This window comes from Drosophila nasuta, chromosome 2R (assembly GCF_023558535.2).
Source record: "Drosophila nasuta strain 15112-1781.00 chromosome 2R, ASM2355853v1, whole genome shotgun sequence".
NCBI classification, from domain to species: Eukaryota; Metazoa; Arthropoda; class Insecta; order Diptera; family Drosophilidae; genus Drosophila; species Drosophila nasuta.
Genome location: NC_083456.1, coordinates 25333954 through 25347129, shown reverse-complemented (window position 1 = coordinate 25347129; position 13176 = coordinate 25333954). Strand labels below are relative to the sequence as shown.

Here is a 13176-nt window from a genome sequence, read left to right as displayed (position 1 = left end):
TTACAGCCACACTGAAACTTAGCGCGGTTTCGCTGAGAAGGCTTTCTGCTGAAGAGCGTGCCCCCAATATACTCAGTTTGGAGCGGCGTCGAAAAGCGAGCGGTTGTGCATATTTAGCCCAACAGCCAGTTGAGGAGCAGCAGCACCAAATTTAGAATTTGAATACATTTGTGTGAGGCGATTGTGTGTGTGTTTGCGTCGAAGCATGTATCACCTGAAGAGTTTGGCCCGCCAGGGCGCCATGCGTCAGCAGGAGTTGACCGCATTGGCCAAAGCTTTGCCCACAGCTGTGCTCCAGACGCGCAACTACCAGATTCCCGATCGCCTAAAGGATGTGCCCACTGCCAAGGATCCCCGTTTCTTTGATATGGTTGAGTACTTCTTCCACCGTGGTTGCCAAATCTCCGAGGACCGCCTCATCGAAGACATGAAGGGCAAGATGTCTCTGGACGAGAAGAAGAAGAAGGTTAAGGGTATTCTCATGCTTATGCAACCCTGCGACCACATCATCGAGATTGCATTCCCATTGCGTCGCGATGCTGGCAACTACGAGATGATTACCGGCTACCGTGCCCAGCACAGCACACACAGGATTCCCACCAAAGGAGGTAAATAATACTATCTTTTATAATTTCAATATTACATACTGTTTTTTAACCGGCATCGAACGAAAACTTTGCCAACTGTTGGTGTAAAATCGATTTTTCTATACACAAACTATTTTGCTTGCCTTTCTCCCAATTATGTAACTGTGTGACCAACATCCTCCCCCAAAACCCGCCCCCAGTATTTTTATTTTTTCGCGCATACTCCACATTCATTATTTGGTTGTTTACATTGTATTTTTCTTTCTGCCCGGGACACAAACAAACGAAGCAAACAAGAGATATTTATTCTGTCTATGCTTTGGGCCTAGTATCTAAATTGCATAAGAAGAGAGCGAGAAGGCGTCCGTTACACGTGTTGCCATCTGATTTCCAAGCCCTTCAAGTGTTGCCACACTTCACCAAGCTAATCTGCCTAAAAGAATTCTCACAATTTATTTCAACGCTTATAGCGACGTTGCCGTTGGCGAATTTTTGAGCAATTTCTTTTTTCATCGTAGCCATTTCATTTGAGTTCTATTTTTAATAACACACCGAGTACACAGCTTTCGCTATGTATTGTTTTGTTTTGTTTCTTATTGGAACTAGAACAGTGTACCCACATCATAGCTCACAGTGTGACAAAATGTACAAGTCAGCTGTTGTTCTCGCTTCTCAGGTACATCCCCATACAAGATCCAAATATTGCTTAGTTCCGTTAACTTGTTAGATTGTCTAATTATAGTAACTGAAAATCTTAATGGTTTTATCAATCAGACAAACTGGTGCGCCACTGTACTTATCTGACCTTGGTTAGCGACGCGTTCCAAAAAAATATAAAATAAAACACGTATCATTCGTACATGTGGTTGTTGTTGTTGCTTATTGTTATTGACTCTGGGTTCTGTTGTTGATAAAGCTGACGCTCACGAGCCTAGAGCATAAATAGACGATTCATATTGTTTTTGTTTTTTTTTTTATGAATTTATTATTGTTATTTCAAAATCGTGTGGAACCTCGTTCAAATTTTGATAGTAAACAAGTTCGACAATCTGTTGCTAACCGATAGTGCTTGTGCTTGTTAATTATACCTCTAAATATTATGATGATATTTTAGCAAAATAACATTTGCTTACTCATTTCGGGGTGCTAAATTGATTTTAGTCATTTGCTAAATGGGATAAGCCTTTTAGTGGCCATATTAAATAGCACATATTCTACAATGTGTACACAACATTAAACCGTGCCTGTCTTCAACATATTATACTACAGCTCTAATTAATGTTAATTGCTCTACAGAGCAGCAGTCTCTCTGTCTGTCTGTTTGCATTTGATCGCACATTTATTGACACAAATGACTTCATAGCTGGACTTTTGAATTCGGTAAAATAATAAAATTTCGCAGCTTATTTTCAATTCAACTTCGACGCGTTGGTTGTGCAAAAAAAAAAGGTGAAGAAGAGAACAAAATGCGCCAAAGGCAAATATTAAAACCGGTTTTTCAGCGTAGCGCTTTGAATGTACATTCGTATAACTACCTAAATGTATCTGTCAATCAGCGAACTTTATTTGCTTGGTGCTCACGTGATGGTCACGTTGCGCCAAAAAAAATGTGACGCGGCACACTGTGCAGCGCTTTGTGTTTTGTTGTTTCGTTTTCGGTACAGCTTTCTATGTCGTTGAACTGTTTCTCACTTAGGGTCGCAAATTGCTTGCACTTGTGTATGCGCGTGTCTTGAAGTTTAGTTGGCATCTTAAAAGCTTAATTTGACGTAAAAGCACAATGCAGCTGATAATGCAAATGTTATCAGCTGTCGCAATACCGGTTCAGCTGATTCTAATGCACAGTATGTGAAGAAACTATTTGCTAAACACAAAAACATGAAATTTAAGTTTCAATCAAGTATCTACACTTTTAGAATTCGATTTCAATATATTGTTTTGCAATATAATTATAAATACAACTATTAATATTTATAAGACATTATATACATATATGTATGTATATGCATTGTTTATTTACAACTACAAAGCGCCAAGTTGCAGTTTGTATGCAAATAAGTTGTGTCAACATTCAGCACCAAATGCTTTGTTTGCATTCTCGTTTCTTGCTCAAGTGGCAAACACTTCAGATAAGGAACAATTCGCTACGCCCCTGATACTCCCTGCAAATACAGAGATATGAGAATTACATATGTACATTTATTATTATATAATTATCACTTTATATAGTCTAGAGAAGTTACCCTGAATCTGTTGAAGTTGTTCACAAAAATCTAGTTTGTTTTCTTCCAAGTTCATGCGTCATTTCCTGCGGTAGGTGCGACGTGTATATCTTATCCATTCTGTAGTATATGTTAAATACATATATTCATACATATGTTAGCACAATAGCAAAACATAAGATGCCGTCAGCCCACGCTAGAAATATTCTTTATCATATGGCCAAAATGCTAGTCAGCTGACGCTCACTAGGGGGGAGCAACCAACCGGTTTTTTCGGTCTATCTCGAAAGATTGCGGTTTGCTGTTGCCAATGGCGTATAATGTGCTCTTAGACGTGGCAATATATACACACAAGCATATACATATATGATATTCTATACTATATTCGTATACATACACGCCCCATACTCGATCGAGCCCCCAAAAAAGCGAAAAAACTTATCGCACTGATTGTATAAGGTACACTAATACATATATACGGTCATAGACAAAAACAAATACATTGACAAGCTATACACAAATAGATTTTCGCACGTAGAGCTAAGCGACTTGTTGAGGGGGATTGTATTTGCTATATGCCAAATACAAAAAGTCACGCGTTTTCTTGTTTTTTTACCGAGTAATTTACTACAAAACACAAAAACAAGTTAATTGGTACCCCGTTAGTTTTTTTGGTTGATAAAGCCGGTTGTTAGCAACATCTTTTCAAGAATTTTATAATCGGTTTTGATACGCAAGCTATTGAAGTACAGTACAATCGTATGAGTAATATTCTGCGATAAAATGAAATTTTATTTAAATGTTCTTTGGTAAAATTGGGTTTACTTTGTGGGAAATTAATAATAAATATATATTTTCAATAAAAACTTATTTATACATTAGGTTTGTGAAATTATTTAATATTAATGATGTCGACTCTTTAAAACCACTTGATTAAATGGAACATTTGTTTTTTTTTCGAATTTTTGTACAGTAAGCATTTAATATATAAAGTCGTCTAAACTCATTTCAGTTTTAACCGGAAATAAGCTTTAAATCTATCTGCATATTCATGAACAACAACTTTGTCTTATCTACCGCTCTCGTTCGCAAAGTTCACATTAGCTAGCTAACACTGTAGTCGAAAAACAGGGACAGAAAAACAAAATGCTTGCTTTGGCGCTGTTGTTATGCGCTCACACAGACACACGCATATGTATTGCACAAGAAAGCAAACAAAACCAATAGCAGACGAAAGAAGGGAAAGAACAAAATTGATGGAACACAAACAACAAAATAAATATGTATACTGAAGAAAAAAAAACAATTGAGGCAACAGGCAGTTGGTTGGGAATGCGAATCGAATATGCAGCAAATTAATTCCAAGAAGATCATTAAGCTTAAAAGCTTTGAAGTCTCAGCTAGCGATGCAGTTGACAATCGATAAGGGCAAGCTTTTGTGACTTGTTGTAGGAAAGGCAAAGTTCAGGCGACCTCATTAAAGATCAATGCTTGGCAACCGCAATGAATTTTTGTGGGGGCCTGTCGATAACTTGAAAATGATAATAAATTTGATATTTATCGCAGGCGCACTTTGTGCCTGTCAGATAATTGTAGCTGTTGGTTGATTGGTCGCATTTATTGTATTTCGATTACATCGTAAAGTTTAGAAATAAACTTCTCGGTGCAATTGAAAAAAACCAAAAAGTTAGCGATAAGCGAGCGAGGAAGTCGCTTTATCTAATCAGATTTCTCAAAAGATATCAAGATATCAAAGGTGTGTGTGCAAACAAACAACATAAAATATAAAACGTATCATAAAGATACGAGAATACGGGCTCTCCAAGTGTTACGACATTACAAGTACCCTTACTGACCCACTTTGGCACCAGCCGAAATAAAAAATGCACGTGAAACCCAACAGAGAATCGACAAGCAACTTTTGCTTTCAAAATGTAAATTCTTTCGTCTGTTTCAATTGGATTGAGTCCAAAAAAACGAAAAAATTAAACACAGACTGCATGGGAAACATAAATAGAAATGTACTTAGTTTTTAAGTCTTTCAAGGTTTCGCTGTTGTTCTGCGGACAGCACACCTGTCGTATACGTAATATGCCTTAACTTATTTGATTGATTATGCAATTGTTGCTGATTTGCAGGCATCCGTTTCTCGTTGGATGTGTCACGCGATGAGGTGAAAGCCCTGTCCGCTTTGATGACCTTCAAGTGCGCCTGCGTCGATGTGCCATTCGGCGGTGCCAAGGCCGGTCTGAAGATCAACCCCAAGGAGTACTCCGAGCATGAGTTGGAGAAAATCACCCGTCGCTTCACCCTTGAGTTGGCCAAGAAGGGCTTCATTGGCCCCGGCGTCGATGTGCCCGCCCCCGATATGGGCACTGGCGAGCGTGAAATGTCCTGGATCGCTGATACCTATGCCAAGACCATCGGCCATTTGGACATCAATGCCCATGCCTGTGTCACCGGCAAACCCATCAACCAGGGCGGTATTCACGGTCGTGTCTCGGCCACTGGTCGCGGTGTCTTCCACGGTCTGGAGAACTTCATCAACGAGGCCAACTACATGAGCATGATTGGTAAGCTTAACTTTTCCACTTGCTAGTTAGACATCTTTAACTTGTCCTTCTCTTGACAGGCACCACTCCCGGCTGGGGTGGCAAGACCTTCATTGTGCAGGGCTTCGGTAACGTTGGTCTGCACACCACCCGCTATCTGACTCGTGCTGGAGCCACCTGCATTGGTGTGATTGAGCACGATGGCACCCTCTTCAACCCCGAGGGTATTGACCCCAAGCAGCTGGAGGACTACAAGAACGAGCACGGCACCGTTGTCGGCTATCCCAATGCCAAGCCTTATGAGGGCGAGAACCTTATGTTCGAGCAGTGCGACATCTTCATTCCTGCCGCCATTGAGAAGGTCATCAACAGCGAGAATGCTCACAGAATTCAAGCTAAAGTGAGTCTTGATTGAGTTGTGATTTGTATCATCAATATATTCATTCATTATGTATTTAATTAGATCATTGCCGAGGCCGCCAACGGTCCCACAACACCCGCTGCCGACAAGATTCTGATTGATCGCAACATTTTGGTCATTCCCGATCTGTACATCAATGCTGGTGGTGTCACCGTCTCGTTCTTCGAGTGGCTCAAGAACCTCAACCACGTCTCATACGGTCGTCTGACCTTCAAGTATGAGCGCGAGTCCAACTATCATCTGCTCGGTAAGTTGATCTTGACATCTCTCTACTTTACCTTCTCTTACACTATCTATATAAACATTTATTTTATCGCTGGCTTGTACTATCGAATCATGCCATACCATTATTTATCTAGTAATTCATTTAAATAAAATCAGGGTATATGGTTTCAAAATTCCTTTAATTATTATTATTATTCTTATTAATTTCATTAATTAATTTGCGTTAAGTTGACGACAAAAAAACCCTTACAGAAAAGCGGCTGCTCTTGTAGCATTTGCTCTTCCAGTAGGTTAAAAAAAAAGTAAATCTATCGAAATTCATAGAATTATTAGTGTTTCTTATTTCTCACAAGTTCGTAGTATGTGTATTACCCATATTCAATAACGTAATTTGAATACGTGTAATATGTATACAAATTGATAATATTGCCAACAATCATAGTAATTCGTTGTTTATTCTATTTCTTCTTTTTTTTCCGTTTCTCTCTATCACCAATGTAGACTCAGTCCAACAGTCAATTGAAAGAATTATTAACGACGGTACATTATTATTAATTCTTCTTTTCTATTACTTCTATTATCTCCTCCACCACCCACACCCTCTCTTGCTATTTTACCATCCTACCCAAAAAAAAAAGAAACACAAATCGCCTGCATTGGTTCTTGTTTTAACTTCCTGGTTATCTTTTTTTTTAATGCTGTGTAAAAGTTGTTACAACATTATTTGTTACTTGTAGTCCGTAGAAATGATCCTTTTGTGTTAAGCAAATCCTAAACTATATATTCCATTTTGGTTGAGCTTATTGTGATCAGATCATGCCTGACTTATTGATTATCGCATACACACCACGTACACATATCCCAAATGTTTTTTAACAGTGCTGCCATCGATCTTCTAACAAACAATTTCTATATGTAGTTTACGTTTCCAAATTTGCAATACTTGTTTCTCCAGCATGCGGCATATATTAACTATCTCTTTCGATCTCTCTCTGCCTGCCTCATCATTTAGAATCCGTGCAAGAATCCTTGGAGCGTCGCTTTGGTCGCGTTGGTGGACGCATTCCCGTTACACCCTCGGAATCGTTCCAGAAGCGCATCTCTGGCGCCTCCGAGAAGGACATCGTGCACTCCGGTCTGGACTACACCATGGAGCGTTCGGCTCGTGCCATCATGAAGACAGCCATGAAATACAACTTGGGTCTGGATCTGAGAACCGCTGCCTATGTGAACTCCATTGAGAAGATCTTCACCACATACCGTGACGCTGGTTTGGCCTTCTAAGCGCAGCTAATGCTGAACAACTTAACTAGTTTATTAAACCACAAAATCGAACTCAAAAAGCAAACGCAAATAAGCATTATTGCATCCCACACACGCGCACCTCCGGTTTTTTAGAGAGTCACAAACAAACATAACTAAAAATGAGATGAATTTTAATTTATATATGTCCACACAACAATTTGTTCAACTTTTTAACTTTACTTTCTTGTGTGTGTCTTTTTCATTGTATTAAGTGAAAAGAGCGAGCTTGAATTGCTTTCGCAATGATTATTTTTTGTTGATTTTCTCTAAGTTTTAAGTTAAAAATGAAAAAAGAATAATTAATGAGCGTAAAAGTGAAGCAATTGCATTTTTTCAATTATGTATCGTAATTATACGAAACGCTCCGTTGCCGCAACTTTTAAATGAAACTAAATATCAAATATACACATTAAAAATAACAATAAAAAAAAAAACAATTAAAACATAAACGTTTGATGTAAATGCATTTTTAATTGTCAATTATCGTTCGTTGGCCACTAAAATGATCACAATACAATCGTTGATACAATGTTTTTTAGTCTCAAAAATTTACGTATACATTTTGTTGTATATAAATTGGAATGGAATGTATGCATATAATAGTTAGTTGTATAAAATATATAGTTTACTCTATATATATATATTGGGTCTACACATAATACTATAAGTACACTTTTTCGCAAAAAACAAAAAGAATGTTTGAGGGAGGACAAATACCAGGTATAAATTGGAAGATTGTTTTGTTGGAATATCAAAAAATGTTTCGCTTAAACTAATTAAAATCTTTGCTGAGTGCATATTAACGTAGTGCATTATTCCCTGTCGATTTATAGCGATTCAGAGTGCCAAGGATTTGGGAAATAACTGCTGTTTCACATAATCATCGATCATTTCGGTTAAAACGTCGCGTGTAATGCGCGGCACTTGCAGCACGTAGCCAAAGTCTTTCAGTTTCGTATTGTCCAAATTGAGATGCTTATGATGCAGTTGCTCCTCATCCAAATACGGCGTTAGCGGTGTATTCTCGATGCCATTGCGTTGACAAATCTCGGCCCAGGGCGCCATGTGCTTGTCGTTGATTTCACCCACTGTATCGCTTGGATAGAGCTAAAAAACAATGCATGTTTTTTTTTATGATTATGACTCATACAACGAATGACGAGATTAATGACAGACCTTAGTTAAATTGGACATAACAATGCCAAAATATTCAACATTGATTTCGAATATGTCCACAAGCAAATCACTAATACTGCCCTGCGTCGACGCTGAGTCATCCACAATGTTGTAGACCTGTCCAGCGGCTTTGGGATTTTGGGCTAATTGCCAAATCGCAGCACACACATCGATCACATGCACCGTATTGAGACGCATCGCATCGTTCCACAGCAGTTTCATTGTCTCACCGAGGTATTTGTATATGGCCGCAATAATAATGCGAGGCACTGCAAAAAGTTTTCATTTACATTATTTAAATAATTATAAAGATTACAGAGTTAAAGCGATACTCACTTAAGTAGCGCTTATCGCCAATGCCATAAACAACGGGCAATCGCACCACCGTATAGCTAAGACTGTTGATTTGCGCCAGCTCCTTCTCCACCTTGAGTTTTTGCTTGGCCACACCCGTCCATGGCTCCAGCTTGCAGTCCTCCTTCAGTGGGTTCTTCTCACTGCTGTTCACACAGCCCGAGCTCAGCTCCACATAGCGTTTAACCTGACGATTGGCTGCCTCGTTGGCGCAGTTGAGGCTCAGCTTTTGGATGCCCTCTTTGTAGACGGCATCGTCCTGATTGGCACGCGTTTCAGCTGCACAATTGATGACCACATCCCAGCCACGATGTGTTGTTGGGTGTGGTGCAAATGCCGCCTTGCATGAGGCTGTATGTGCATAGAAAAGGACAAAGTCAAAAACAAACAAAAACCTGTTCCGCTCGCACCAACAAAGGAAGTGTGTGTGAGTGGGTTGTATATGTGCGTGTGTGTGACATACCGGCATTAATTAAATTGGCGCTGCAAAACTCCACTTTATCGCTAGCAAAGTCATCGGTTTGTTGCTCATTCAACCAGGCCATTTGTGGTGGCGTCTTATCAACAATGCGTATTTCCTGTGTCAAGTCATTCTTCAGCAAGTAATTCAGCAAGTTGCGTCCAATGAATCCGCAGCCTGCAGTTGAATAATTTAAGAGATAAAAGTCTGAAGCGATATCGCTGCGGCTTACTCTTGAACTTACCACCCAAAATTAAAACAGTCGGTTTCTCGGACATGCTTGCAATGACAATTGACTAGAGACTGCAGGCCTTTGTATTTACTTAAACAAATCTTTGCGTTTTTCTTTGTGTATGTAAAAAATAAACGGAGCCGCTCCGTACGACGCTCCACACTCAAGAATGCACGATAAACACACAACAAGACTTTACATGACGCTGTTATTATATTGACAGAGTAATTGCATTTTCTTAACAGTGCCATATCGAGCAGAAAACCATGTTGTACCAAATCGAGCACAACAATGATAGCATTTATCGTTATCGATTGTTAATAAAAACCCAAAGAAAATTTAAATTGATAGTAAATCTTTGCAGTTTATTGAATAAAAAGAATGTAAAATTGGATTAGCTAGACCATAAGTCGTATTTGGGCGCCCTAAAGCCACGAACTATTATATCAGATTGCCACCAGCCACTTACGTGCTCACTTTGCTTGCAACACAGTTCCTCCTCCTTTTTCACTTCTTCCTGGATTGTATCTATATTTAAATTATCTAAATCTTGAAAAATAACTAGCTGCTTACAACAAGTCAACTCACGGTCATTTTCATTGACATGTGACAGATGCAAATGTACATTCTTACAACTACGCGGTAATTGACTGACAACTTCCTTAGGATACAATTTCAATGTCTCGCACTGAGGCTCATCATCGTTGGTCAGCAGCTCTAGCTCCAGATATACATTGGTAGCCTTGAGTTCTGTGGACCAGAGAGTATAGAGCTCCTCGCAAGTGAGTAAACGCAGCAGTGTTTGATTCATGGGGCCCTCTGGCATGACATGAATATCCCCGTGGTTTTTTGAGATGGATGCATGCGGTATGTGGATAGTATAGGATTCGCTGGGCATAAACGTGTTGTTGCCGAATAGAAATCGTAAACTTTTGACCCCTTTACTGCTTCTAAACGCTTGTCGTATCATCTGAAAATAATGTCTAATTTAGTTTTACTCCTAACATGTAAAATTTAAATTTACCTCTCGCATATTGCTGATCGACTCCTTGGTTGCCTTGGCCAGGAAGCGTTGCTGCTTAACTTGATAGTTTTCAAAAGATTCAGTCTGCGTTTCTTTATTTTCATCCCATTTTTCTACATAGTATTTGTAGGTTTTATATACAAATGGAATTTGACTACGATGGAATAGGAGGAAATCTAGTATGCCGTTCACAAGCTCCGCCAGGATACCTGTGGTCAAAACGTCCACATCTTGCAGCTTTACGTCAACATTTTTAAGATTATGTGCCATTTAAAATAATTGAATGCAAACAATTCGCGGGTTTACAATTTTCAACAAACAACAACAAACAAACAAGCTACAGTTGTTTTCGATAACCAACGTGAGCGTCTGCGTGACGGCAGGTAAAAGAAGAAGAAGCATCGATAAAACTATCGATGCATAGATAGATTTTAACATTTGTGAAAGCATCGATTTTTTTCAGCTTGCTTAAATCGTTAATCGGAATTCGATAACATAAATCCAAAATATTGATCAGGAGAAATATAAAATATAATAAATCGATATTGCTATATTCGATTTGTTCGCAGCAAATAAATTTAAAAAATGACTTTAAATTCGAATGAACACAATTATTTTATTTAACATTCAATATTGAAAATACTTAATAGATGTTTTATTCCGTAGGTCTTGGAGTCAATTGGAGAGGAAAACAGTTAGCGGGCAAAGCTAAGCTAGCTGGATTAATCTTGATCATCGTTAAGTCGGGACACTTTATATCGTAGCGCAATAAAATGTTAGTTAACAAAATAAAACCAAAGGCACGAACCAAATTTTGTCCAATGCAAGTACGTTTTCCAATGCTAAATGGCAAAAAATGTGAAACGTTCTTCCTGAGTTGAAATTGCACTCGATCGTCAAGAGTTTCCTCTGAATTGTTTAATTGAATTTCCAGAAATCGTTCAGGTTCAAATTTTTCCGGATTCTTCCAATATTCGTTACTCATATTCAGTACATAGTTATTGATGAAAACAATAGTTCCTTTAGTCACACCAAATCCCGCAATAACGGAATCTTCGGTAGCAACATGGGGAACAATAGGCGAAGATGAATACCGCAATACTTCGTATATGGTAGCCATAGTATAGGGCATATCGTCCATATCATGTAGACCAATGTTCCGTACTCCATTATGCGTTGCTTGATCCGCTTCACGTTGAATTCTTGCTGCAATAGTCGGATTTTTAGCAATATAGGTTAGGGTGAGCATAACTAAATTGCCAACAGCTGAATGGCCACCTAGAAAGTCTTCCAGCATAAAAATAATCGTATTGCGAGACATATTTTTATCCTCGTTTAAACTTTTGAGCAGCACATCTGTAAAATCATTGTCTGGGGCATCAGGATCAATACTTAATTCCCTCTCATTAACAATACGTTCCAGAATAAATTGACGTATAGCTTGAGACCAATAACGAAGGCGTCTCATGTGATGTCCATAGAAGGGCAGGAGCCAGGGCAGAAAATCTAGTGGATGCCCTTGGTTCACCTCCCAGAAGATCTCGTCGAAGAAAAGCACAAACTGTTTGAACTCTTCATCATCATAATCGTGGCGCTTGGAACACATGTATTGACTAAACATATTTGCACAGGCAGCGTGAAGTATTGGCTTGATATCGATGGATTTGCCAGGCACAATATCATGCCTTAACTTGGCCATCAGTTCATCGATCTCATGGCAGCCTACAGTTGACATTTTGGTGTAATACGCGGACGACTCCCGGGGAGAGCAATGTCGCCGTGCCAAGTTCCTGCGTTTCTTCTGTAACTGTGACCAATTGCAGAGAGCAAGCGAATTATTTCGATCGCCACCAAATAGTTTGTCATAGCGCAGAAAGTCTGGACGACCGCCAAAGAATTTGCCATTCTTATTGAGCACCTCTCGTATGAGCTCCAAGTTGTTGACGATCAGGCAGCGAGTGTGACCAAGTGTCAGTGAATAAATGTCTCCATATTGTTGCGCCAAGGCTCCGAATCCTTCGAAGGGGTTGTCAAATCGACCAATTATATCCAGATTGCCAATAATTGGCCAGGGATGTGGTCCAGGTGCTTGCATAAATTTCTGCTTGATTTCTCCGCCATTTTTCAATGTATTTTTAACAATTACCTTGCATTTGCAATTATAAATTATGTGAATGTACGATGCTAAAGTCAAGATTGATATAATTCCAGCGATCGCGAGAAAACATTCAAATATCATTTTTAACACAATTTACAATAATAACCAATAACAAAGGAATTGAAGACGTCTGCTCAGTTTGGATATAGTTTCAGGACTGTGCTGTTGCTATGTTCGGCAGGATTATTTAAAGCAAAAGTTGCATCTTAAAATTTAATTTATGTCAAGTTTACAATCGGTAATTAACATGTCATTATTGTTTATTATTTTATTACACTGCACATGCTGTCGTCTTTCTGCCATGTTGCACGAATTTTGTACCTGTGCATAGTTAAGAAAGGGCAATTTTAGGGTATCCTTACAATTGTCCATAGTTTATTTGCAGTGTACAAGGCACAGATAAGTAACGACTTTTAGTATTTTTAATATTGTAAATCGGAACAAATAATAAAATAAATTA

At 38.9% G+C, this 13176-nt stretch overlaps 4 protein-coding genes across 6 annotated transcripts; 1 reads left to right on the top strand and 3 right to left on the bottom strand.

Moving 5' to 3' along the window:
• The first annotated feature begins 67 nt into the window (after positions 1-67).
• Positions 68-7761, top strand: LOC132784422 (glutamate dehydrogenase, mitochondrial). Of its 2 annotated transcripts, XM_060790040.1 has the most exons (6): positions 68-608; positions 4948-5382; positions 5442-5761; positions 5825-6029; positions 6509-6547; positions 7020-7761. In XM_060790040.1, the coding sequence occupies exons 1-6, from the start codon at positions 206-208 to the stop codon at positions 7289-7291; spliced, it is 1674 nt and encodes a 557-aa protein (XP_060646023.1). In that variant the 5' UTR covers positions 68-205; the 3' UTR covers positions 7292-7761. The 2 variants fall into 2 exon arrangements, with proteins under 2 accessions (XP_060646023.1, XP_060646024.1); XM_060790041.1 differs by lacking the exon at positions 6509-6547 and having other exon boundaries at positions 69-608.
• Positions 7412-9714, bottom strand: LOC132784432 (uncharacterized). The gene is made up of 5 exons (XM_060790054.1): positions 9547-9714; positions 9306-9479; positions 8825-9193; positions 8489-8757; positions 7412-8419 (listed from the first exon to the last, which is right to left on the bottom strand). Exons 1-5 carry the CDS (start codon positions 9578-9580, stop codon positions 8150-8152), a joined length of 1116 nt encoding a protein of 371 aa, XP_060646037.1. The 5' UTR covers positions 9581-9714; the 3' UTR covers positions 7412-8149.
• A 158-nt stretch (positions 9715-9872) lies between these two features.
• Positions 9873-10932, bottom strand: LOC132784439 (uncharacterized). Of its 2 annotated transcripts, XM_060790061.1 has the most exons (3): positions 10559-10932; positions 10123-10504; positions 9873-10062 (listed from the first exon to the last, which is right to left on the bottom strand). In XM_060790061.1, the coding sequence occupies exons 1-3, from the start codon at positions 10826-10828 to the stop codon at positions 9929-9931; spliced, it is 786 nt and encodes a 261-aa protein (XP_060646044.1). In that variant the 5' UTR covers positions 10829-10932; the 3' UTR covers positions 9873-9928. The 2 variants fall into 2 exon arrangements, with proteins under 2 accessions (XP_060646044.1, XP_060646042.1); XM_060790059.1 differs by having other exon boundaries at positions 9873-10504.
• A 261-nt stretch (positions 10933-11193) lies between these two features.
• LOC132784423 (cytochrome P450 307a1-like) lies at positions 11194-13176 on the bottom strand. Its single transcript, XM_060790042.1, has one exon. It carries the CDS (start codon positions 12795-12797, stop codon positions 11214-11216), a length of 1584 nt encoding a protein of 527 aa, XP_060646025.1. The 5' UTR covers positions 12798-13176; the 3' UTR covers positions 11194-11213.